The 27,881-nt window shown below is 38.0% G+C and overlaps 1 protein-coding gene across 3 annotated transcripts in view; it reads left to right on the top strand.

Annotated features, from left to right (window-relative positions):
• Positions 1-25,116, top strand: part of KATNAL1 (katanin catalytic subunit A1 like 1) — an 87,319-nt gene extending 62,203 nt beyond the window's left edge. For all 3 annotated transcript variants that reach the window (XM_047871190.1, XM_047871195.1, XM_047871200.1), the window contains exons 7-11: positions 1,485-1,643; positions 2,369-2,495; positions 5,852-5,986; positions 21,565-21,691; positions 23,302-25,116. In XM_047871190.1, the coding sequence (XP_047727146.1) occupies positions 1,485-1,643; positions 2,369-2,495; positions 5,852-5,986; positions 21,565-21,691; positions 23,302-23,500 (747 nt within the window). In that variant the 3' untranslated portion in view covers positions 23,501-25,116. The remainder of the gene's footprint in view (positions 1-1,484; positions 1,644-2,368; positions 2,496-5,851; positions 5,987-21,564; positions 21,692-23,301) is intronic.
• The last annotated feature ends 2,765 nt before the right edge of the window (positions 25,117-27,881 follow it).

The raw sequence follows: 27,881 nt of genomic DNA, 5'->3' as shown, positions 1-27,881 counted from the left end.
CTCTCTCTGTCGAAATAAATAAACATTAAAAAAAAAAAAAAAAAAGGAAAAGTCTATTGGAGCAAAGTGTAAAGTTAAAGTATAGTGGTTTTTCATTGGCTGGGTTATGACACTCTTTCATTGGCTGGACTGTTGCCAGGGGAGTAGAAAAACCTTTCTTCCTCCTGCTGGGGTGGTAAAGTAGCTAAGGTAGCATAGACTTGCAAGACCGATCTCTTCCCCTTGGGTCTGCAATCGACTAGGGGTTGTAGGGTGTGAGAGCTCCCCCTTCTGGCCTCCAGGCTCTATTTTAAAAGAGTTTTCCTTTTCTTAATTTTTACACTAGAAAAGGGTTTGGACAGTTTCTAAATTTCTGAAACTTTTATGTGCACATAGTTTTCAAAATGTAAATCCCCAGAAGCTTATTAAGCCAAATAAATGGGAAGGAATTAAGATCATCCACTATTATACGAAAGAAATGTAGCGTCACTTATATATTTGCACTCCCATTAAAAGTGTCAGAAGAAAATAGGAAGTATCTGAAAATCCAGTAGTCTTCAACACTAAACGATTGGTGTTCTTGAATAATTTTTACTCCTTATTGATTTATTTTTACAGAATAGTTTTGTTTTCAAAGGTATTAAGTAACTAAAATGTAGTTTTGAGTCTGTTATATTTAGTGGCTCTTTCATCGGTAACACTATCGTATGTAAACTATTGTCTAGCACATTAAGCTGACGAAATGCTAGCTAAATTGGTTATGCTTGAATTGCCACTAGATTTCAGTTACCTTACTAACTGATAAGTGGATCTAGTTTTGATTAAATACTGTGTATTATGTATTGTGGAAGATTGGTTTTGTCCCTTAGGAGGGCAAGGGATATGTAATTCTACTAGATGTGGTAGAAAAGGTTTTATTTTATGTTTAAATAGAGCAGTCAGTCTTAAGCAGTGCTCAAGACTATACATACGTATCTTCTTCCAGGTTTAAGAAAATTGGGTCGGTTCTTTTTTTTTTTTTTTTTTAATTTATTTGTTTATTTTGAGAGCGAGAGTATGAGTGGGGGAGGACCAGAGAGAGACTAAGAGAGAGAGAAACCCAAGCAGACTCCACACTGACAGCACAGAGCCCAGAGTGTGGCTCAAACTCATGAACCGTGAGATCATGACCTGAGCCGAAACCAAGAGTTGGATGCTTAACCAACTGAGCCACCCAGGTGCCCCTGGGTAGGTTCTTTCGAAATGTATCAGAAGATTTCTTCTTGTCTGGGCCTTTTGTTGTAACACCCATTTCTGACTACCTCTGATTCGAGACATTTTATGAAATCAGTCTTCATTTTTTTTTACTGTGTAAAATGATACTCATATCAAATGCACCATGATTTCACTGTGATAATTGGGTTTACCTTTTGATGGGAATTTTTATGTATGTCAATAGCTGATGATACTTTATAAGAATGTATTTTAATCTGATAAAACATTTAATACATCTTTTGAAATTTCAGGGCGTACTGATGGTTGGACCCCCCGGCACTGGGAAGACTATGCTAGCTAAAGCTGTTGCCACCGAATGTGGCACAACATTCTTCAATGTTTCCTCTTCTACATTGACATCTAAATATAGAGGTGAATCTGAGAAGTTAGTCCGTCTGTTGTTTGAAATGGTGAGTGATGATCTATATATTCAGATTTCAAAGTACTGGTTGTGTAGACAAATGATATCCCTATAAATCTAGATCCATTCACCTGGGATCTGTTTTTAAAAGGGCAAATGGACTTATAGTTGAACAGTTCTTGACCCATGAGGAAGATATGGGGTAGTGGGTTTTGTGGAGTAGTTGATGTGTGTTTTCCTCTCTGACATAAAAGAAGGCCCTTCAGCATCCTTTCCAGTGAGGGTTGAAGACACTTTGGAATTGTGTATGTTTGATATTTCTGTATTTCTAATGAGCTGCTTGAGCAGAGTATTTTGTAATGTATATTTTAAAAATCAAATTGATCTATCATTGACGTTTGTTCCTTTTTCATAAAGGATTTGCGGTAGTTATTTAAGAAAGTATGTATGTGTGAGGATGGTGATGGGTAATTTGTCTTTAAAAAGATTTGTATTTTGGAGATTTTCAAATACAGAAGGTATAAATAATAGTATTATGAATCCCCATGTATGTCAGCTACCTTCACCAACCATATAGCTTTTATTTTTAGAAATTTCCTTTATGTGATATAAATGATTTAATCCCTGTTGGCAACCACATGGTGACATTAAAGCAGTGCAAAATTTCTGCTCTTTTTGTTTTTACCATTTCCTTAGGAGGAGGAAATGGCATTAAAAAAATCAGATTATTTTATGAGCTCATTAAATGGTTTCTTTAAAATATTTTCCACAAAGGCTAGATTTTATGCACCCACCACAATCTTCATTGATGAGATAGATTCCATCTGCAGTCGAAGAGGAACCTCTGATGAACACGAGGCAAGTCGCAGAGTCAAGTCTGAACTACTCATTCAGATGGATGGTAATTGATATTTAATTACTGTCACCCAACCATTATATTTCCTTTCTGAATTTTGTGGAGATTCATATTGTGGAAATTGTCAGGGAAGGGACTAGAAGGCAGTCCGAATTTATTTGTGATCATTTGTTCATCCCCCCCCCCCCATTTGTTCGTGCACTCAGGAAAAGCACTTCTTGCATACCTGTCATGAATCACGTACCATTTCAGGTTGTGAAGTTACAAAGAAAAGGAACGTCATGGTCTGCAAGGACTTAACTATTCAGAGCAGAGGTTCCGGAGATGTGGTCCGGGGCCCCAGGACCCCTTTAAGACCCTTTGAAAAGGTCTGCAAAGGCTAAACTATTTTCATGATAATATCAAGATGTTATTTGCTCTTTCTGATTCTCATTCTCTCCCCGAGAATACAGTGTAGTTTTTCAGAGACTACAAGACATTTCGGATGTCGTAATAGGTGGAAAGCAGAAGCAGATAGGAGAGTCCAGCTGTTCTCTGTTGAGTCAGACATTAAAGAGATTTACAAAAATGTAAGAAAATGCCACTCTTCTTACTGGTTTCTTTTTGGTTTTGAAAAATCATCGTTATTTTTCATAAAATGGTATTTACATTAGCAAATAATAGAGTCGTTATTATATTAAAATGAAGTAATATTTAAAAAAATTCTCCATTTTAATTTCTCACACTAAATACTGATAGTTACATTCCACGCAGACAAAAGCTCTTTGGAGCTCAATAATTTTTTTTTTCCAACGTGTATTTATTTTTTTGGGACAGAGAGAGACAGAGCATGAACGGGGGAGGGGCAGAGAGAGAGGGAGACACAGAATTGGAAACAGGCTCCAGGCTCCGAGCCATCAGCCTAGAGCCCGACGCGGGGCTCGAACTCACGGACCGCGAGATCGTGACCTGGCTGAAGTCGGACGCTTAACCGACTGCGCCACCCAGGCGCCCCTGGAGCTCAGTAATTTTTAAGAGTGTAAAAGGAGCCTCAGGGGCGCCTGAATGGCGCAGTTGGGTAAATGTCTGACTCTCGATGTCAGCTCAGGTCGTGGTCTCACGGTTCATGGGTTCGAGCCCTGCGTCGGGCAGGCTCTGTGCTGACAGCTCGGAGCCTGCTTGGGATTCTCTCTCTGTCTCAAAATAAATAAATAAACTTAAAAAAAATAAAAGGAGCACGAAACCAGAAAGTAGAACCACTGGTCTAGTTGGGAAGCAGGCAACTGAACAATACGTTATAAGTTGTGTGGTAGAACTGACCTCTGGGTGCAGTGAAAACACAGTAGGAAAGGTGCCACCCAGACTAAGGGAATCATGGGAGGGAATAGCTGAGTTGGGCTTTGAAGCTTTGGCAGAAGTTTTTCAGACAAAGGAATGTCAGTGAAGGAAGAGAGTGATGGGCCAGAGCCTTCTTTTAGAGGTTTATTGTTCTGGTAGTTGTGTGGTATATGTAAAATGTGTTAATATCCAGAATGTGCTGTTTCAAAACAAATAAGGTTATACACCAGCTATAGATACTTACTGAATACTTGGAGTGTGTGTTCTATATGGTGCCAGGCACTGTAAGATACATAAAACAATGTAGTACAGGTCCTCCCCTCAAAACGTTTATCATTTTAATTTCTGCTGACGTATGAAAGAAAAGAGTGAGTATGTTATATTTTTGGGGAGGGATCTAGAGGAAACCTATTAGATGTTTTAAAAATATCACTGAATATAAATTTAGCTGAATTTCATCGAGGGGTATTTGTGACTACAGTTCTGTTGCTTATGAGTTGGAGAGCTTGATTACTTTTTCTTTCTTTCTTTCTTTTTTTTTTTTTTTTTGAGAGAGAGAGAGAGAGAGAGAGAGAGGGAGAGAGAAAGGGCACAAGTGAGTGAAGGGCAGAGAGAAAATCCCAGGAGGAGCAGATAGAAAGATAGAGGGAGAAGAAGAGAGAGAGAAGCGGGGCTACTCAAGCAGGTCTTGAGCTCACCCAGTGTGGGGCTCAAACTCACAAACTATGAGATCATAACCTGAGTCAAAGTCAGATACTTAACAACTAAGCCACACAGGCAGCCTGGAGAGCTTGATTCTTTGTGGCAATGGTTGAATCAGGAGTTTAGTAATAATTAAGAAAATACCGTATTGAACTGGGTTGCTTTAAATTCACTACTTTGTGGGGCGCCTGGGTGGCTCATTCGGTTAAATGTCTGACGTCGGCTCAGGTCACGATCTCATGGTTCGTGGGTTGGAGCCCTGCATTGGACTTTGTGCTGACAGCTCGGAGCCGGGAGCCTGCTTCAGATTCTGTGTCTCCCTCTCTCTCTGCCCCTCCCCACTCACATGTCTCTCTCTCTCTCAAAAAGAAATAAACATTAAAAAAAATTTAAAAAAAATAAATTCTCTACTTTGTTATGCCAGGCTACAACTAGAAACTCTTATCAATAAACTTTGTGGAGTGTTTGATGTTTTTTTTTTTTTTCACTGAACATTTTCCAGAGTTGCCATTGTGTAATCTGAAGCTTCTTTTTTTTTTTTTTTTTAAATTTTTTTTAAACGTTTATTTATTTTTTTGGGACAGAGAGAGACAGAGCATGAACGGGGGAGGGGCAGAGAGAGAGGGAGACACAGAATCGGAAACAGGCTCCAGGCTCTGAGCCGTCAGCCCAGAGCCTGACGCGGGGCTCGAACTCACGGACCGCGAGATCGTGACCTGGCTGAAGTCAGACGCTTAACCGACTGCGCCACCCAGGCGCCCCTGTAATCTGAAGCTTCTTATTCTAAAATTTTAATTCTGAAAAAGTAGACTCAATGTGCATATATTTTGTTTGGTATAAAAAGAAATGCTATTTTCAGTAGTGACTGATTATTAGGTTTATTCTCAAATTTTTTGTTGATTTTTAACAAGTCACTTAGAAGTTTGAAGGATAAAATTGTCGCAGTATATAACCTGCAACAAATGTTATGATTGCATGCTAGTACATTAGTAGATGTGAACGTTTTTATTCTTGAGAAGATAAATTAGACTGACAACTAAAATAAAACTTTTTTTTGAGGAACTTCATGATTTAAAAAAATAAGGAAGAAAACAGCATAATCTCCCATGCCTCTTCTTTTCAGAGCAAATTAAATCTATATTCATTTTCTTACAGAAAAAAAAATTTTTTTCTTATTGGATTAGATGATGTAAATCGTTACCTCCTTGTTTTGTAGTTATCTGTTGATGTGTCTGGTTCTGCCACCATACAGAGGTCAGAAGGACTGCATTATTTTCGTCATTGAGCCTATGACGAAGCCTGTGGCTGATGCTTAGAGATGTGAGTTGAATGAAAGAATAAGGAACAGTAAGAAAAACTCCTTTTGCCCTTACCATTTATAGGAGTTGGAGGAGCTTTAGAGAATGATGATCCTTCCAAAATGGTTATGGTATTGGCTGCTACTAATTTCCCGTGGGACATTGATGAAGCTTTGAGAAGGAGATTAGAAAAAAGGATATATATACCTCTCCCAACAGGTATGATGCCTTCCTTTTACTATATATATATTTTTATTTTACTTCCTGTTACCTTTTTCCATTTACGTAAGAATTTAGTCCATTGGCATTCTGCTTAAAGGTTGTAGTATCACAAAACCAACTGGTCTTAGGTGGAAAGAGAGGCCACAGTAGTTCTCTGGTGAGCTCCTTACATTTCAGAGCAGTATTCGTGTTAATAAATTTGATAGGATATCTAAATTTTTACTTTTTTTTTTTGAATGTTAATTTTTGCGAGAGAGAGTTTGCACGCATATGCAAGGGGGGGGGCAGAGGGGGAGACAGAGAGGGGGACAGAGGATCTGAAGTGGACTCCGAGCTGATAATAGAGAGCCCAGTGTGGGGCTCAAACTCACTAACTGTGAGATCAGGACCTGAGCCGGAGTTGGACGCTTAACCAGCTGAGCCACCCAGGCGCCCCCGAATTTTTACTTTTACAGTCCTCATTAAATCTTAAGTGATTAAAAATAAAGTTCTCTTGGGATTTTCTTCAAAATATGCTGCTCCGAAAAATATAATTTCATCCTATTGAAGACTGTTGAAATTTTCCTAAGTGAATTTTTTTCTTTTTATATTGAAATAAAATTTACATAAAATTGAGATAAAATTTAAATCTTAAGTGTGTGTTCTGGTGAGTTTTGACAAATGAATATTCCCGTTTAATCGGTACCCTACTGAAGATGTAGGATATTTCTGCACCCAGGAAGTTGCTATGTGCCCCCTACCAGTTAATTCAAACCCTTAACTGGCATTACCTTTCCTGGTTTTTGTCACCATAGATGAATTTTACCTACTATTAAACTTCACACGAATGGAATCGTAATATGTATGTACTCTTGTGTGTCTGTTACGTTCAGGCACCATAATGTTTTGAGATTCATCCACATGGTTACGTGTATTGGTATATTCCTGATATGATTATGCCACAATTTATGTATTCCTTTTTTGGTTGAACATTTGAGTTATGTCTAGTTTAGAGCTATTATGAATGAAGGTGTAAATAATTCTTGTGCAAATCTTTTTGGGGATGAGTGTTTTGGATCCTATTGGGTACTATAGCTAAGAATAGAACAGGTGGGTCCTAGGGTAGATATGTATATGTTTAACTTTATAATACTCAAACTTTTCCCAAGTGGTTGCACCATTTTACTCTTTCACCATCAACCAACGAGAATTCCAGTATTTCCACATCCTTGCCAACATTTGGTATGGTCGGTATTTTAATTTTAGTCCTCCTAACAAGTCTGAAATACTCTAATTATGGTTTTAATTTGTGTTCCTCTAATGACTTACGATGTGGAGTGCCTTTTCATGGGCCTGTTGGTCATTGGTATATCTTTTGTGCAGTGTCTTTTCAAGTCCTTTGCTCAGGTTTTAATTGGTTTATTTGTTGTTCTATTAATGCTGTGGAGTTCTTTATCAGATGTATACATCATGAACATTTTCTTCCAGGGTGGTTTGCCTTTCAATTTTCTTTATGGTGTCTATTGATAAGGAAAGTTTTCATTAGTTATTTAAGTTTATTTATTTTGAGAGAGAGAGAGAGAAGGAGAGAGAGAGAGCACGATCAGGGGAGGGGCAGAGATAGGGAGAGAGAGAGAATCCCAAGCAGGCTCTGCACCATTAGCTCTGAGCCCAGTGTGGGGCTCAAACTCACAAACTGTGAGATCATGACCTGAACAGAAACCAAGAGTCAGATGCTTAACTGACTGAGCCACACAGGCACCCCTATTTGTTTATTTTGAGAGAGAGAGAGAGAGAGAGAGAGAGAGAGAGAGAGAGAGAGAGAGAGAATGAATGAGCAGGGCAGGGGCAGAGACAGAGAAAGGGAGAGAGAGGATCCCAAGCAGTCTCTGCACGATCAGCGCAGAGCCCAATGCGGAGCTTGAACCCATGAACCGTGAGATCATGACCTGAGCTAAAACAAAGAGCTGGGCACTTCATTGAATGAGCCACCCAGGTACCTCGGAAAAGCTTTAATTTTGATGGTCTTCTTGTTAAGCTTTTCCTTTACAGATAGCACTTTTTGTGTCTTAAGAAATCTTTGTTTACTCCAAGGGGCAAAGGTTTTCTCCTATTTTTCTTTTAGAAACTATAGTTAAATCTGTGGTCCATCTTGAAGTAATTTTGTGTGTATAGTATCGCTTAGAGGTTGAGTTTCATTTTTTTCAAATACATATCGAGTTGTTCCAAGCACCATTTGTTGAAAGGAGTTTTCTTTTTACATTTGGTTAGTTTGGCACCTTTGCTGAAAATTATTTTTCTGTGTATTTGTGGGCCTATTTCTCAGTTCTCTGTTCTATTCCATTGACTTAAAAATAAATAAGTATAAGGCTGTCTAATTAGGTTATCTGATTTTTCTTAAGTTTTGATACCTTGTCTTGAAAAGAATTTGTCCATTTCTTCTAATTTGCCAAATTTATTGGGATTTGACCTAATACAAATGTGCAAGCTGACTAAAGGGTTTATGTGAGGCTGTTGATTTCACGTCTGGTTCTGGAGCCTGAAGTCAGTAGCGAGAGCAGTCAGGAAGACAAGATGAAGTGGTGGAAAGAAAGACAAATTATAACCTCTGGGGATGAGCTGGGACCCCATGAGGACATACTGGAACCCATGCCGGGCTCTCATTGCCTCTAAGACTTCCAACTTTGATGACTGGGATGTCCTATTGAAGAAGCTGGCACTGTTTGTAACAGTATTAAATATACACCTGGCTAAGGAGTCAAAAAAGCTGAAGGAAGAAATCTGCCCTAGCAGGGCAGAGCCAGCAGATAAGTGACAGTATGCTTGAGCTGCAAATGCACTTCATATTCTGAACCAATTTTCTGAGTTGATTCATTTCTGCCTTTTAAATTTCACCCATAATGACTTATGTGGTGCACACTGAATCAGAACTATTCAGTGAGGAGAATTCTAGGAAATGAAATTACAAGTGGACATAATACAAATCTATACACCTAATTTTCCTTTTATTGTCTGTAGGGTCTATAGTAATGGCTCAGTTTTCATTCCTAAAATGGGTCATTTGTGTTTTATCTCTATTGTTCTTGATCATCTTGCTCTAGAGATTTATCAATGTTATTAATCTTTTAAAAACTCAATATTTTGCTTTGCACTTTTTCTGTTTCCTATGTCATTGATTTTTTTCTCTTATTTTTATCATTTCTCCATTGTACTTTGAGTTTAATTTTCTCTTTCCAAAGGTAGAAATTTATGCTATTGATTTTAAACCTTTCTTCTTTTTTTAGTATAAATATTTACAGCTATAAATTTCTCTTTGTGCACCACTTTGGCTTTATCCCACAGATTTTGCTATAGCATATTTTCTTTATTCAGTTAGAAATATTTTCTAATTTTCCTTTTTGTTTTTTTGTTTTTTTTTCTTTGACTCTTGGGTTATTTAGAAGTTTGTGGTTTACTGTCCAAATATGTGAGGATTCTCTAGATATCTTCTTGTTGATTTTTAATTCAATTCCATTATAGTCAAGAACTACTCTGTAGAATGTCAATTTTTAAATTGTATTGAATTTATTTTATAATTCAACATACAGTCTTTCTTGGTGACATGTTTTAGTTGCGATTAAATAGAATGTTGTTCTGTGTTTGTTGATTACAATATTCTGTAATTGTTGGTCAGATCAAGTTAGTGTGATAGTATTGTTCAAATCTTCTAGATTCTTACTGACGTTTTTACTCTAGTTTTTTTTTTTTATCAATTACTGAGAATGGGTTGTTAAACTTTTCAAATATGATTGTGAATTTGTTCATAACTGTTTGCCCTAATTCTCTCAATTTTTGCTTTATGCATTTTGAAGTTCTGTCATTAGGTACATAGATAGTTATCGTTGTTATGCCTTCTTTGTCTTTCTACCGTTATAAAATATCTCTGTCTCTGGTTACATCCTCTTTGGCTTGATGTTAACTTTTTTTTTTAATGTTTATTAAAGAGAGTGAGAAAGAGAGTAAGCAAGGGAGGGGCAGAGAGAGAGAGGGAGACAGAGGATTTGAAGTGGGTTCTATGCTGACAGCAGAGAACCCGATGCAGGGCTTGAACTCACAAACCGTGAGATTATGACCTGAATCAAGTTGGATGCTTAACCAACTGAGCCCCCCAGACACCCCAGCTTGATGTTTACTTTGATATTAATACAGCCTCACCATCTTTCTTCTGCTTACTGTTTGTATGATATATCTGCTTTCTTCTTTAATTTTCACCCTGTCCTTATTTTTACGGTGTAGTTCTTGTAGACAGCATATAGTTGGGTCTTGCTATTTATCTAGTTTGTCTCTGTTTTTTAATTGGAGTATTTAGTCCATTTAAGTATAATGTAATTATTGATATGGTTATGTTTAAGTGTGCCATTTTGTTTGTTTCTCTGTACCTCTTTTCCTAATTTCTTTTGATAATTGATTTTTTTATACACTTTAATTCCTTTATTGGATTTTTTTTTACCTGTACCTATTTTTTTTAGCAGTTAATCTAGGGATTATATGTACCTGTAACTTCTCACAGTCAATTTAAAGCTAATACTGTACCACTTCATGTAAAATATAATAACTGTTTGCCTCCCTCTGCCTTTGTGCTGTTTTGTCATGTATTTTACACCTACATTCATTGTAGATCCCACAATATAATGAGATTTAAATTGTCAGTTTAAACTTAAGAGGAGCACAAAAAAGTAGTGTTTTTCATTTACCTACATATTTAACACCCCCGCTGCTCTGCTTTTCTTTTTTAAGGTCCAGATTTTCATCTGGGTCTATCTCCCATTTGTCTGGAAAACTTTCTGTAACATTTCTTCTGGTTTAAGGTCTGCCAGCATCAAGTTCAGTTTTTGTTATCTGAAATGTCTTTATTTCACCCTTATTTCTGAAGGGTATTCTTGATCGATAAATAATTCTGGGTTGGGAAGTTTTTTTGTTTTGTTTTTTCTTTCATTACTTATGAGGATATCATTTTGTCATCTTCTGGCCTCCACTGCTTTTTGCTGTGAGGTTAGCTTTCATTCATCTCATTGTATATATAATGTGTTTTTCCCTCCTGGCTATTGTTTTTCAAAATCAGCTTTATCAAAGAATGATTTATATGTGATAAACTTTATCCACTTACAATGTGATGATGTTGACAGTTGTATACAGCGTGAAACCATACCCCAATCAGGGTACAGAACGAATCTTTCATTATGATAGGATTTCTTGTGCGCCTTTGTCTGTTCTTCTTTCTTCCCAACACCTTCTACCTCAGGCAACCACTGATCTGATCTTTGCCATTCTAATTTTGAATTTCATAAGTAGGATCATACAGTATGAATTATTTTGGACTGTCTTCTTCAGCATAATTGTTTTGGGATTTATCAATGTTATTTTTTTACTGGTGAGTAGTATTTCCTTTTATGGCCATATTACAGATTACTTATCCCTTCTCTTATTGATGGATATTGCGTGGTTTCTGTTTTGAGACTGTTGTAAATAATGCTGCTGTCAACATTCATGTTCAATTCTTTGTGTGGACATGTTTTCATTTCTTTTGGATAAATACCTACCAGTGAAATAACTGGGTCATGTGGTACTATATGTGTAACTATAGACAACGGGTTGGATTTTCTTAAGCGGTGGTCCTCTGGTTGTTTTTAAGAGATTATGTTTATCTTTTTGTTTTCAGCAGTTTTACTATGATGTACCTCTGTGGAGTTTTCCTTTTATTTATCCTATATGTATGTTGGACTTTGATATTGTTTCATAGGTCACTGGGACTCTCTTACATTTTTTTTCAGTCTTATTCAGATGGATAATTTCTGTTCATTTATATTCATGATCATTGACACTTTCTTCTGCCATTGCCTAATCTGCTTTCAATCTTGTCCAGTGAATTTTTCATTTCAGATATATTTTGTAAATCTTGCATTTCCATTTGGTTATTTTTTATAGTCCCCATTATTTTGCTGGGATTCCTCATCTCTTCATCCATTTTGTCCATCTTTTCCTTTAATTCTTTGAGATTGTCCTTTCAAAAGGTGGAATTTCCTTCCCTCCCTTTGAAAATGGTTTGGATTTAGTGATTTGTTTCTAAGGAATAGAATATGGCAGAATGATGCTACCTATATATGACTTCCAAGGCCAGATCATAAAAAGGATAGTTTCTGCCTGGCTCTCCCTCTTTCAGATTATATGCTTTTGGGGAGGTCAGCTGCCACACCATGAATTCAAAGAGCCTGTGGAGAAGCCCATGTGAGAAGGGACTAACATGTCCCACCAAGAGCCAACACCAGCTTTTCTGTTATGTGAGTTAGCTGCCTTTGGATGACTGTTGGCCTGGCCTGTACCTTGACTGAAATTTCGTGAGAGGCCCTGTATTAGTCAGGGTCTCTAGAGAAACAGAACCAATAGAACATGTGTATAAAGAGACAGATTTATTTTAATGAACTAGCTCATGGAATTACAGAGACTGTCAAGTTTAAAATCTTCAGGGTAGGCTGGCAGGCTGGAGACTCAGGGTAGAGTTGATGTCACAATTAAAGTCTGAAGGCCCTTTCTGGGCACAATTCCCTCTTGCTCTGGGCAGGTCTGGCTTTTGTTCTGTTCAGGCCTTCAACTGATTAGATGCGGCCCATCTGCATTATGGAGGGCAGTCTGCTTGACTGAATCCACTGATTTAAATACTAACATCATACAAAAACATCTTTACAGGAACATCTAGAATAATGTTTGACAAAATATCTGACACAGTGGGCCAGCCAAGTTCACATAAAATTAGCCATCATAGGCCCTAACCTAGAGCTTTCTAGCTAAGCTTCTCCCAAATTCCTGATGCACAGAACCTATGAAGGTAATAAATTGTTATTTTAGGCCACCATGCTTTAGTGTAACTTTTTTATTCAGAAATAGATAATTGGGGGACACCTAGTGGCTCAGTCGGTTGAGCTTCCAACTCTGGCTCAGGTCATGATCTCTCAGTTCATGAGTTCAAGCCCCGCATTGGGCTCTGTGCTGGCAGCTCGGAGCCTGGAGCCTGCTTCCAATTCTGTGTCTCCCTCTCTCTCGGCCCCTCCTCCACTCGTACTCTGTGTGTCTCTCTCTCTCTCAAAAAATAAACATTAAAAAATATTGTAAAAATAAGGAAATAGATCATTGATATACTACTTTATAGTTTTTGTCAGCTAATTCTTATATGTGGAACACAGTTTGTATTGGCTGCTTTTTAATTTTCTTCACCGTGGGTCATCTTTTCTGTTTCTTCACATGCTCAGTAATTTTTATTGTATATTTTACACTGTGGAGAGTCTGGATCATGTTGTTTTTCTTTGAAGGGTACTGAATTTTATTCCAGCAGGCACTCAAATTTTTGGCAGAACTTAAGAAAAAGCCAATTTACAGTCACTTGCTGTCTCTTGGCTAATGCATGAAAAAAGTTGCCTCTTCTCTTTTGTTTTATATTTGTTTACCATAAAAAGACGAGTCTGGTACCAGTTTCTTCCTGATGATCAGAAGTGCAAGCCTCACCTATGACTTTTGGAACTTAATTTTTATAACATCTTCCTTACTCACTTTTGTGACTAGATCTCCAAGCTCTATGGTGTAATTAATTGGCTCACCGATTCCATCTCGCATTGTCTTTCCTGCCTGCTACTATGTATATACCATTAATTCTAATAATCTTGTTACTTAAAAAGAAAAATGTTCTTTTTCTTAAAACATGCTTAAATTACTAGTTGAATTTACAATAATCAGAAACTTATTTAAAGCACTAATGGAAGTGGTTCAATTTAGAACCTGGAAGCTGTTCTGGAATATTACACCTCCCAGAATCAGCTCCTGAGTGCCTGGCTCGCTCTCATGTTAGCCGCATGAAATTTTGAAATTTGAGTGGTTTGTTACAGTTTCTGATTTACTGTTTCTTTACTTTCTCTTTGTTCCTCTTTTTACTCTTCCTTGTTTTCTAAAACAAATCTCTCTATGCTATCTAGTATATCTGTATGAAATGAGTTTCAACTTTACTACTGTATACACTGATTATAAATAAGAAATTAATGCTAATGGGGGAAAATAAAAGTTTTACTACTTGAACTGACACCATTTAAACTTTTGTACTTTGAACTTTAATTTACCATGATAGGGAGGAAAAAATGTAACTAGAAAAATAGTCGCTGGTAGCAATTTTATAAACTGCTAAGGAGAACTTAGGTGTTGGGGAGAAACACATACTTTATGATACAAAGGTAGGAACTTAGCTTTCCTTGAAATATTGGAGAAGAAAATAGATTTGGCTGACTGAAGGGTTTTCTTCTAAACTTGTTTTCCCTTATGCAAACGTTACATCCATTATAGGTAATCACTTTTGAGTGCTTCTGTCTGCTCATTACTAGTCTGAAGGTCTGTACCTGTGACCACAGAACTTGAGAAATCGCTTTCTCCCAAAGTGCATCCAAACAGATCATCGTAATTAGAACTCCACTCTTTTTCTTTCATCTGTATTAATTCAGTAGGTGTTTATGTAGCGCTTTGCTATTAGAAAGACATTTATTGGGTTCTGTGGGAATATAAAGATAAGTAATGGACAGGCCTCATCCTTAGAGAACTCACTTTGTAGTTGGAAAGTAGGCATACACTTAACCTAACTGCAGGGAAAACAGTGTAACGTGTGGTGCCATTGTTCTCCGTGGTACTTTTCCTTTTCTTTTTAAAGTTTTTGTTTAAATTCCAGTTGGTTAATATAGAGTGTAATATTAGTTTCAGGTGTACAACACGGTGATTCATCACTTCCATACAACATCCGGTGCTCGTCACAAGTGCCCTCCTTAATCCCCATCACCTATTTAACCCATCCCCCGCTCTGGTCCATGGTACTTCGGAGTGGAGAATGAGGACTGATAAATTCTGACTGAGGTGCTTTGGGGAGACTTCATGGAGGAAGTTGCATTTTCACTCATTTCCAAAGAGAAAAACAGAAAGAAAAAAAAAAGAGAGAGAGAGAAAAACAGAAACAAAGGTGTGGTTGCTTGAAAACGAATAGATAGATAGCTCTTGTGGCTGAAGCATCTGGTAGGCTAGAAGGGCCTGGAATAGACAAAACAGCAACATGTGGAAAGATCTGAAAGAATGATGTAGCCATCTAGGGTAAAATTAACGGGAAGAAGAGATTGTATGAAAGTAAAAGGGAGTTGGAGGACATTTTATGAACACAAGCAACCTATGAAAGTAAAGTTTTAGTTGGAAAAGGCGAAAAGTAACACAATGAGACCGGATAATACCCAAGCCACCCGGAGGCCCCGGCTGCAGCTGTCTTGCTGGAGCACTTTCGTGTTGCCTCTGGTCGTTCCCTTGGCCCAGGCTGCTTCGGGCGCGGTGGCTTCAAGACAGTCCGATTTCATACGTGGTGGCCGTGGCTCCAGACGTTCCGCTAGGGGCGTCGCCTTTTATAACCTAGCCTCACCGGTCATACAGTGTCCCTTCTCCTGTACCCTGGGTTGAAGCATTTACAAGCCCACCCATTTTCACGAGGTGGGAATTAGACTACCTCTGGGTGGGAGAGCATCAAGACCGCACCGCAGAAGCGCGTGTGGGATGAGAGAGACTCTCGCAGCCATCCTGGGGAAGTACGACCTGCCGTAGTTAACAAAAGGCACAACAGCAGGCCCAGGGGGAGCTTGGCCTTACACAAGTCTCTCCCTTCACTTTATGCATCTAAGTTATGGCAGCAACCGCCTGATCAGCTTGATGAACTCCCTTTTTCAGCCCCTTTCATTTAATTATATTTTGCTTTTAGAATAACCTCCCTAAATCATTAAAGCACCATAGAGTCTCTTAGAGCGGAGTCTAATTTTCCATCGCATCAGGGTCAGAGTTCTTTGTTTATTGTGCGTGTGTGCGTGTGTGTGTGTTTACCATAAGTTCTTATCTGTCTTATTTATATCTGTCTTATTTATATTTATTTATTTATTTATTTATTATTTATTTATTATCTTATTTATATCTGTCTGTTTGTGTTTCTCAGTCCTCTTTTGTACTTTTCTACTTACCATCCTCCCTCCCCGCCTCTGGTAAATATATGTGCTTCTTTCTACTTCCATGTCATTATTTATGGTACTCCCATTTCCAGATTTTCTCCCTTTTCCACTCTATTTAAATTTTATTGGGGCACCTGGCTGGCTCAGTCAGTACAGCATACGACTCTTGATCTCAGGGTTGTACGTTCGAGCCCCACATTGGCTGTAGAGATTACTTACATAAAACTTAAAAAAAAATGATTGGTTTTTCAAAGTTGGCATTAAAGCATACTCATTCTGTGAAGGCTTCTTTTGGCCTGGCCGGGCTCCCTTGTGTAGACTTCACTTCCCTGGGTTATCTGTCTCCCAGATGTTCCTTAATAGAAGGGATCTGGGTTTTCTCTGTCTCCCTCTAATCTTGTTTGTCGATTGACTGATGGTGGTGGTGGGTGGGTGCGGGGGCAATGAACAGTTTTTTGAGTGCTGACTGTGGGCCAGGCTTTACATCTATCAACCCATTTCCCCCTCACAACAGTCTTATGTGGTAGATTCTGTTCTTATCTTTATTTGACATGTGAGGAAACTGAGGCACCGAGAGGTTAAGTATCCTACCCAGTGAGGCAGAGCAGGGCAGTGAACCCAGGCGGTCTGGCCCCAGAGTGTGCACTCGTGTTCTTCTGCACTGGACCTCCAAGTGTGCTCAGGGAAGTTGTTATCACAAGAAGTGTATGATCCTTTTAACAATGTTTATTTAAATTTGGAGTGTATATTAACTTGGTTATGTAGTGTTGGTGGTTCTTGACTATTAACCTATTAATTATTTGTTAAATCCTTTCACAAGGTTATTAAATATCATTCATACAGTTTTATAGAGCTGATAAATCCTACTTGGAACCTTCTAACAAACCACTGATACAAGCAGAATTAGAAGTCACTTTCCCCAAATTATAGTTACGAGGGAAAAGGATGCTTCCAACTACGGCTTCAGTACTGGCTTATGCTCCAGAGTTCATTTAAGGTGACTGTCTGGAGCTTTCTTTCTATGGGATAATACAGTATATTAAACTTGGCTTTTGAGTTCTTAGGGCAGGCTGCAGTTAAACATTCTGATTTCCAAATACAATGAATTCTAGTATCAGGACCAAAAGAGCAAAGTGATCTTTGTTCACTAACATTCACACTAACACGTTGTGTGTGGAGCACTGTGAAGTCACACTTTGGAGTTCTTATGGAGGCATCGGGAGCACCGCCACTTTGTGTAGCAGCAGACCTGGGAGCTTCCTGCCCCTCCCTATTTTCCCCACCCCCCTCTGGCTGACCACCTGAGTACAGGACTTCTTTGGCCCCATACCTCAAGTGATGGGCCGGCTGGCTGGGGATGGACAAAGATAAGGAGCCTCCTTACTTCCAAGTTAAGGAATTCTGGAGGTAAAGATTGCCTGGTCACACTCTTTTTTTCTGGCAATCCCAGATAATGCGTGCTTGGTTCTCTTTCCACTGTGGCTGCTCTTTGCGTTGCTTTGCTCTTGTCTTACTTTGTGTGAGTGAGAAATAGAACTCACAATGGAAGCGTATTAAGATTTAGTTCAATCTATCCAATAATTGGCAAACAGGCAGATAACTACCTCTGTAGCTCAAGAAATAGAACGTTATCAGACTTCAGAAGCCCCCAGTATGTTCTTTCCCTAGCGCAGCTCCCTTCTTGCCCCCTACTGGTAATCACTGTTATTCCTTTTATGGAAATACTCTGGTTTTTTCCCTTATCATTTTCTCGCCTAATAATATATCCCCAACGTTTAACCTTTTTTTTTTTTTTTTTTTTTTTTTAAACTTAAATGGAATCACACTGATTGTGTTCCTCTGTAGTTTGCTTCTTTGGCTCCAGTACATTTTTAAGATTCATCCATATTACGATTTCTAGATGCTGTTCATTTTTGTTGCGTATCGCATTCCATTGTATCAGTCAGCAAGGTATGCCACAACAAAGTACCACGGACGGGGTGGCTTAAACAGAAATTTATTTTCTCAGGCTACAAGTCCAAGGTCAAGCAAGGTGTTATTTCATTCTGGAGCCTCTTTCCTTGGCCTGTAGGTGGCCATTTTCTTCCAGTGTCTTCAGGTGGTCTTCCTCCGTGTGTGCACGTGCGTGTGTGGGTTGTTTCCTAATTTCCTCTTCTTTTTTTTTTTTTTTTTTTTTAAATTTTTTTTTTAACCTTTATTTATTTTTGAGACAGAGAGAGACAGAGCATGAACGGGGGAGGGGCAGAGAGAGAGGGAGACACAGAATCGGAAACAGGCTCCAGGCTCTGAGCCATCAGCCCAGAGCCTGACTCGGGGCTCGAACTCACGGACCGCGAGATCGTGACCTGAGCCGAAGTCGGCCGCTCAACCGACTGAGCCACCCAGGCGCCCCTCCTAATTTCCTCTTCTTATAAAGATACCAGTCAGACTGGATTAGGGCCCACCCATATGACCTCGTTTTTACTTTAATTACCTCTTTAAAGGCCCTATCTCCAAATACAGTCACATTCTGAAGTATTGAAGGTCAGGGCTTCCACATAATACTTTAGTAGGAGGGACACAATTCGGCCTGTGATATCCATTGTGTGATTGTACCACGATTATCCATCATATTATTTGGTGGACATTTTGGTTCTTTCCAGTTTTAGGCAATTATGAACAGCGCTGCTATGAATATTTTTATACTTGTATCATGGTGAAAACGTCTAAGCTTCCTTAGGTTAAGAGGCCGCATTCCATCCTTGCAGCGAATTGCGGGTCAGGCTACATAGCTGGAACAATAGTCGATAAATCCTATCTGTCTTCCCAAGTGGTTGTTGCACTTTAGACTTCTACCCGCAAGGTGTGAGAGTTCCTATGGCTTCCCATTTTTCCAAAACCTAGTATTTTCCAAAACCTCGGCCTTTTTCGTTTATACCAGCCTCTTGGTGTGCAGTGCTATCTCACTGTGGTTTAATTTTTATTCTCTTCATTATTAAATACAGTAAAGCCTTGGTTTATGGGCATAATTCGTTCTGGAAACCTGCTTGTAATCCAAAGCACTTGTATATCAAAGCGAATTTCCAGAACCATTGGCTCAGTTGTGATCCTGTGACATTTGGTGTCACGTACTGCTCGTTTTGCAAGACGTCGCTCGTTTATCAAGTCCAAATTTATTAGAAATGTTTGCTCGTCTTGCGGAACGCTCACAGAACAAGTTACTTACATTCCAAGGTTTTACTGTAATTTGAATATATTTTCCTTTATTTATTAGCCACTTGGGTTTTGTTGTTATATATCTGTTCAAGTCTTTTGCCCATTTTTCTTAATTAGGTGGTCTGATCTTTTTTTAGTTTTTGTAGGAGTTCTTTAAATATTCTGGATATAAGAACTTTGTTACTTATATACATTGTAAATATCTTCTCAAACTCTGTAGCTTGTGTGTTTTCACTCTATTTAGAGAGTCTTTTGATGAATTAGAGTTCTTAATTTTAATGTGGTCAGTTTATCAATCTTTTCCTTTATGGTCAACTTTCTGGAGATATATATATATATATATATATATATATATATATATATGTCTTAAGAATATTCACTCTGAAGTCATTAAGATATTTCCTGTTTTATCTTTTAAGATGCTCATAATTTTTGCATTTTATGTTTAGGGTAGTAATATATCTGGCACTGATTTTTATGTATGGTACGAGGTAGGACCCAATTTCATCCCCCCCCCCCCCCCCCCCCCCAGTAAATAGCAGTTCTGGGATCCTTTCTCCCACTGCTGGAACCACCTGTGTCATAAATCAGGTATCCATAGTGTATGCTTTGATCTACTTCTAGGCTCCCTATTCTGTATCATTGATCTATTTACCTGAGTCCTAATGCTTTGTAATAAGTCTTAAATTCTGATAGAGCAGTTCCTCCCATCTTACTGTTTTTCCAGACTGTCTTAGTTGTTCTTGTTTCTTTCCATTGCCATAAACATTTCAGTATCTGACTGTTCAGATCCACAAACAAAATTGTTGTGGTCTTTACTGGAATGCAAAAGCATTTTTATATGCTGTATGATCATTTGGAGGAATTGTCAATGTCATGAAATACAAAACAAACATTGGGGAACTGCTTTAGATTAAAGAAGACTAAAGAGATAAGCGAGAAGACTAAAGAGATAACTAAATACAACGTGTGATGGTTTTTAAGAAAGTTATAAAGTCTTGGGGAAAATGGGGACATTTTAATCTGGATTGTCTATTAGATGATTCTGATGTACCAATGTTAAATTTCCTGGCAAGTGTGATAGTTGAATGGATACCTTTGTTCTTAGGATGTACATGCTGAAGAATTTAAGATGAAGTGTGATTGCCTACAGCTAGCTCCCAATTCAGAAAGCAGTGGGGAGGAGGAGAAGGGAGTGATAATGGCAAAATGTTGACAATTGATGAGTCTAGATGGAAGATAAATGGGTGTTCATTGATTTGTTTTTAAACTGTAGATTTAAAATAAATCTAAACTTTTCAAAAGAAAAGTTGGAGAAAATTAAATTTAATTTGATATATCAGGAAATAGTAGAAAGCCAGATCCAACCTAAGTTTGCATTCTCTTAGTGTGCTGTATTAAATAGCGAATTCGCCACTAAAACTGATGGTAAAAAAAGCGAGCATGATTGGTTATTTAAATAATTCTGTACTTCATTAGAGCTTACACAATACACATTCCCATCGTACTGGAACATTAGATGTCTGTGGGCAAGCTCTCCAAGTAAAAATACATTAATATGTTTTTTGCGACGATTGCCGATTTCCTCTATCATAGGAAATCTTTTCTATATCACACTAAAAGGTGAGCAAAGTGATTCACAGGAGTTAGTCCACGTAGTCTATAGTTTTATAAAACTAGGCCAAATGTTGTTTTACTAAAAGAATGTCTGGTACTTGAATATTAATGTTGACTATTAATGATTTTATTTTTAATAAGGATTTTATTTTTCATGAGGGATCACAGACCCTTTGTTTTCTTTTTTTTTTTTTTTTTTATTTTATTTTTGAGACAGAGAGAGACAGAGCATGAACGAGGGAGGGGCAGAGAGAGAGGGAGACACAGAATCGGAAGCAGGCACCAGGCTCCGAGCTGTCAGCCCAGAGCCCGACGTGGGGCTCGAACTCACTGAATGCGAGATCGTGACCTGAGCTGAAGTCGGACGCTTAACCGACTGCGCCACCCAGGCGCCCCAGACCCTTTGTTTTCAAATCTGCATTTCACAATCTTCTTCACAACTTCTTGAATATATGTGTTTGTATCTTAAGAATATTTACTCTGAAGTCATTGTATTTCCTATATTTCACAATCTGTATTCAAAACTCTGAGTTTTGTTTCAATTTTTAGTTATTGAGCCAAGGCACATAGGAAGTTAAATAATTCTGAGTCAGGCAATGAGTTGGTGATACTAGGTGAACTCAAGTTATCGACTCCTTTTTGCATTAGTCTCTTTCTTTTCCCAAATGTTGATATGCGATTTCTCATCAAAATGACTTGTAAAGTAAAACATCTAACAGTAACAACAAAAAAATCTTTTAACAGCAAAAGGAAGAACTGAGCTTCTGAAGATCAATCTTCGTGAGGTTGAACTGGATCCTGACATTCAGCTGGAAGATATAGCAGAAAAGATTGAGGGCTATTCTGGTGCTGATATAACGAATGTTTGCAGGTATTTTTTTTTTTTAATAGTCTGTGACTTTTAGATATTAGGTATAGATTTGACATGAGGACTGGTCTTAAAGTCAGTGTAGTTATTAAAACCTTTGACGTGAAAGCAGCAGTCCATTTCCTTGAAATGGTTTCTCATTTGTCTTCTTTTTTCTTTCTTTTTTTTTTTTTTTTTTACATAGCTTCATTGGTCATTGTCAGATGAATAAATATATAACAATATGGTCACCTTTTCTGTCTTTGGTTTTTAAGAAATTTTACTTGGTAATAATGATTTTGACAAGCTAAGGTCAGTTTAGCCCTAAATTGGAGCCTTGCTGCGTCAACATAAAATAATATTTCGTTTTGGTTAGTAGTATTTTACCACATGCAGAAGAGCAAGCAAATTTGATCAATTTAAGCTGGGAAATATATAATATATACTTATATATTTAGTAACATCATAATTTAGTGACATCATAATTTGTAGATAATTCACATCACTCAATCCTTTTAAGCTGGGAAATACATACTTATGTTATATAAGTATATATTACATATTTCCCTTTCAATTTAGTGACATAATAATTTATAGACAATTTACATCACTCAAAGAAGAGGATTTTCCTTTATTTGGGGGGGGGAGGGGAGAGTGCAAGTGGGGGAGGAGCAGAGCGGGAGACAGAGGATCAGAAAGGGGGTCCGTGCCGACAGGCTGACAGCAAGCAAGCCCGATGTGGGGCACGAACCCACGGACCGTGAGATCGTGACGGGAGCCGAAGCCAGACACTCAATCCACTGAGCTACCCAGGCGCCCCAACAGGATTTTCTTTTAGTTGTCACCTTCTTAACTGTACTGAAATTGACATCAGTAGCCTTTCTTTAAAACTATAACATCTGTTGTTTCTCACTCTGTATACTAGTATTTTTCATGAGCGTCTAAGTTTAGCGGCACATAATCTCACAGTAGTTTCTAGTATCACTATAATAAAATATATAAAATTTTGCAGTTTTGGTTGGGTTGGCTTCCTATTAGCTTTTTTGTGAGCATTATCTGCCTCTTCTAAACCTTGATAATAATTTACAGTTGATCAGAGTGGAGCTGAAAATAAGATCTGGAAGAGCTAGATTTTATCCCTTGAGTAGCCCAGCAATGCTCCATGTGGAGAATTCCACATCCACTATATGTAGATACATTCATGTTCCAAAGAAGGAGTTTCCTGGCTTTACCTCCTCTAATTAGGTTATAGACAAACTGGTGTAAGATTTGAATTATGTTAACCTTAGCCACGTGTTCATTTTCAAGTATGCAATTCAGTAGTTCACAATTCACTTCTGTTTCCTCACTTTCTTGGCTGTCTTTGAAGAGCAAGTGAGGAAAAGGAAATTTGGTACTAGCTGAGCCTAAGCTAGACTTTTTGGATTCATTAATAGTACATTTTTTGTTTAAGTCATTTACATCCTGTTTTAACCTTTCTTGTACCCTCAGATAGCTCTAAAATGGGAAATTCTGAGCAGCATCGTAAAAACATAGAAAATGATCTTTTGAATATTTGGTGTTAACTTTCTTACAGTTGAAAGTGTTTAAAACATTTACATCAGTATGTATTCACTGATTTTGTATGTTTTTAGGGATGCCTCTTTAATGGCAATGAGACGGCGAATCAATGGCTTAGGTCCAGAAGAGATCCGTGCACTTTCTAAAGAGGAACTTCAGATGCCTGTTACCAAAGGAGACTTTGAATTGGCTCTTAAGAAAATTGCTAAGTCTGTCTCTGCTGCAGACTTGGAGAAGTATGAAAAATGGATGGTTGAATTTGGATCTGCTTGAATTTCTGTCAGCTCTTTCATTTCTGGTATTTTTACTTATAAAATGTGAAGAAATTCCCTGCAGTTTTTTTTAAAAACAGGTTTAAAACTTCTCATTGGAGAGATTTTTCCCTTACAGGAAAAAAAACAAAAAACAAAAAACCCAAACCACCGAGAGTATAACCGTAGTTGAGAAATGAGAAGAGCTTACATAGAGAGCCTGGTAGTCTCCACCACCTGGCTTTGCGCTGGTATCCACATGTGCACATGTGAATAGTGCACATCCAAACCAAGGTGTCGGGGAGGCCGAAGGAAGCGCTCCGCGTGCTCTTGTAGAAACTTGTTTACAAAAGGTTTAGAGGGACCTCTTTTTCTCACGTGCGTCTGTTGGGTTTTTTTGCTTTGTTTTCCTCTATTCTTTGCTCTGAACACGAGGGACCTAGATACGTTGACTTGTAACAGCGACACTGCGTTTGTGTCAAATTCCTCGTTCGTTGTTAAAAACGAGAGTTTGGAATTAAATAATGAACTCGTTAGTTAAACCTTTAGAATTCAACTCTTACTGTTGCCGTCTATCATATGGTTGAATTTTAACCCTTCCTCCCCCCACCATTTCTTCTGTTAGCCATCTCATCATTTCTTCAGCTTTACATATCCTCATGCCTCGTGGTCTTTGAGATGTTTTGTCAGGTGGTGTCTCTGGGCTTCAGTATTTTTTGCTGGTACTTAACATTTCACGTTGGAAGGATGGGAAGAATGTAGTGATTGGATCAGATCCATTTCTTCATTCTAGACTTCTGGGTTTGTTTTCGCTTTTCTTTCAATACATTCAAATAGATAAGACCTTTACTTTCCTCAGCTCTAGCAATGTTTGATTTTTGCTGAACTTGACTTTCATATACTAAATAAATACGTGGGTGTTCGAAACAAGTCCACTCTTTTGTGGCTAATGCAAAACAAAACAAAAATCGTTATAATTATCCAGATAGCTTGTTTAACACAATAACATTGTACATAATGAATGATGTTCATTTGAAAATGTTAGAATTATTCCTTGTCTAGGTTGAGAACTTGTACACCACAGTGTACATTAGGATAAGATTAGGATAGAAATCTGACATGCACATGTCACGGTCAAAAGAGGCCAGAAAGTAGATGTGTCTAATCACAAGTAAAATATCCTGGTGTTAGTTGTTTTAAATTACATTTATCCCATTTTGGTTGGGCAGCCTATGCTTTAATGGTGATGCTTTTTAAAATTTGTATTTGATGAGATCTTGAATTCTCAATTTTGGAGAGCAGCCACTGGTTTAAAACTAAAAATAATAGAACTTTTTAGATACGTAACAAAAAAACCCTCTTAGTATCTTGCTTTAAGAGATTTTTTTCCCCCTACTAAGAATTGCATAATTTTCAGATAACTTAAGTCTGATTCTAAACTCCAGTATTTTATAGAATGCTATAAATTACCCCCTGCTTCCCTGAGGTATAGATTATAAGAGTTAAAATCATAAGGCGTCGTAATTTTATTTTAACTCTTTTTTATTTAATTCATTTAAAAAATTGAAATAAGTTTTCTTTTATTCATGACCTTTTAAAATAAAGAAATAAATGATCACACTAAGATAATCTTGCAAACAGTTGCCATCTAGTAACATATTTTTTTCCCCCTGAAGTCCTAGGGGCAGTCGTTAAAACATTTGTGTTTTGATTGCTAAAACTTCTATTTTGGTTGACTAGTTAGACCCTTTTTCTAGGTTTTGTGTTATTCGTGTTGGTATGTATTTCTTCTTCTTTTTAAAATTCTTCACGGATAATAGCATGGTGATCGTGATTTTTAAAAAACTATCAGTTAAGTAGTATTTGGACACTCAAGCTTCCTGGAAGCTTATCTGCTTTGTTGAGAGTCAGCTGTGCTTTTTTATTTCCCTCATTTCTCATTTTGCTCTGTCAGTGGATGGCAAATGCTTTGTATTTGTTTTTTCTTTTTTTTTTTTTTTTAATGTTCATTGTTTATCTTTGCGAGAGAGTGAGTGGGAGAGGGGCGGATAGACCGGGGGTGGTGGGGGGTGGGGGGCAGAGGACCTGAAGCGGGCTCTGGGCTGCCAGCCGAGAGCCCAATGCGGGGCTTGAACTCATGAATCGTGAGATCATGGCCTGAGCCGAAGTTGGACGCTCAACTGACTGAGCCACCCAGGCGCCCCAATGCTTTGTATTTCTTAAACCCCTTAAAGGATCCCAAGGAGCTTCCCCAGGTCTTCTATCCGGCCTTTACTGTACATCGTATGTCCACTGTCTTTATTGCAAGACAGGGTGTTGCCTTACCCAGAATGAGAAAATTGTTGTCTTTTGCTTTTTTTCTGTGTCGCATTATCAAATTAGAAGGATGTGGTTCCTTTACTTCATCTGAAAACGTGAGTGCTTTGGGCTCTGCAACAAAGTGATGTTAGGACTGAGTTTTGTGCAATTCTGTCTTGCACATACCTGATCAGATAGTCCCTTTGCTCAGCCACCTTGCACTGGTTGCTTACTGTGTACAAGACCCTTGGAGGGGGAGCTCTGTGGCTTACAGAGTTGGGCCAAGTTGTCGTGCAGTACTGACTCTGGGCCCTTTGTATAATTACACCGTGTGGCTTCTGGCTCCAACTAATGAGATGAGTCCACATCATAAAAGGAGAGGCGCAGTAATCTGTCTGTGCTTTGGAAAGATAATATTTACAGGTGTTTCTCTTTTTCCTTTAAATGTTTCAAAATAAGAAATTTGTTTGAACAAGGTCACTATTATAGATCTGGCTATTTTCATGAATCATTTCCTAAAGTTCATGTTTACGGTAAACACGTACCCGTGTAATTGTGTATGCACGTTCCGTGTTTATTGTGAACATTTTGCTCTCACAATCACTTTATTTTTTAAAGGAAATTTGTGTTGATGAAATGCGCCAGATAAATGGCTTTTAACTGTAGGCTGAAACCTTCTAGAAATCGAAGCAGGAAAATAGACGGTATCACAGACTTTTATCTTCTAGTCAGTAGCGGTGTAGAAATTCTAGAATGATCAAAAACACGCTTTGGGCTTGGACTTCTATCTTCTGAACTACCAAGACAGCTTGGAACAGGAAACATGTGGTCTAGCTGCATAATTATGGGCTTCAGTTGAGCCCCTGAGATTACAGTTTTTATGATGCGATATTTGACTGTCAAAGTATAGGCTGAACCCACTAATTACTCAAAAAGGGGGCGAGCAAATATCTGGTGAATCTCCGATGAACAAACATACAACCACGTCAAGAATAAAATGTGCGTTAGCAGCCCAGATTTATAATGTGACTGTCACTCTGCCACTTGGCTAATGTACCTGACTCCTCTGAACACAAAGTTATTGATATTCTGTAGGTTTTGCACAGCTTGAGTTGCTGTTAACCCTTGCCTTGGAGGTTTCTTATATGTACACTCTTGAATCTATGATGGGAATTGTAAAACAGGAGCCCGTTGGCATAATTATGTGTCACTCTCCCCCACTCTGACTGCAGCTAGAGTGAAGGGCTTAGGCAGGTATTTTCACCTTGTGTGGGCTTTGGCTTCTTAAGTGTTAATCTTGATTATTGCATCTTTTTTGTGTAATAGTAGGGCCCCACTCTTTCTTTCATCATAAGTGATAAATCACCTTAGCTTGTATCCTGTGTGACAGGCATAAAGTGTTAAGGATATTTTCTGGCCTTTTCCGAGAAAGGGCCACATTAAGTTGCGTGAAACAGTAGTAATTATTCTTTTAACATTTTTTTTGTAACTTTTGTTCCTTAACTGTTTCGATTGTATATTTTTTACATACCACTTAATCTGTGATGCACATAATATTTATGTGAGTCTAAAAATCTGTCTTAACAGAAAAGAATAGGAATTACAGTTGGAGGGCTTGTTAGGGAACAAAAGTACGTGAGCCCCAAATGTTATATTCTCATCTCCACTACTTATTTTTGCAGAGAAAGCTAGAAACTCCATTATAATTACTATATTTATCTATTTATGCCTTCAAATTGGGCTTTTCATACTTATTTATTTAGTTTTTAAGGACATTTGCTTTTTTTAAAAACATTTATTTATTTTTAAGAGAGAGCACGTGAGCAGGGGAGGGGCAGAGAGGGAAGGAGACAGAGGATCCAACCCACAAACTGTGAGATCATGACCTGAGCTGAAGTAGGATGCTTTTAACCGAATGAGCCACCCAGGCGCCCCCAAGGACATTTGCTTTTAATTTTGTTTCTTAATGTGGAAACTGTGGGAGTACGTTAAAAATAAAATCCCTAAGATAATAGATACATTTTTAAACATTCAAAGATTAACAATAATTCTTGAAATATTTATTAGGTTTTTTTTTGGCTCTGGACAACTCTTTAGCTCTATGG

The sequence above is a fragment of the Prionailurus viverrinus genome, chromosome A1 (assembly GCF_022837055.1).
Source record: "Prionailurus viverrinus isolate Anna chromosome A1, UM_Priviv_1.0, whole genome shotgun sequence".
In the NCBI taxonomy this organism is placed as follows: domain Eukaryota; kingdom Metazoa; phylum Chordata; class Mammalia; order Carnivora; family Felidae; genus Prionailurus; species Prionailurus viverrinus.
This window is presented reverse-complemented; position numbering and strand designations above follow the sequence as displayed.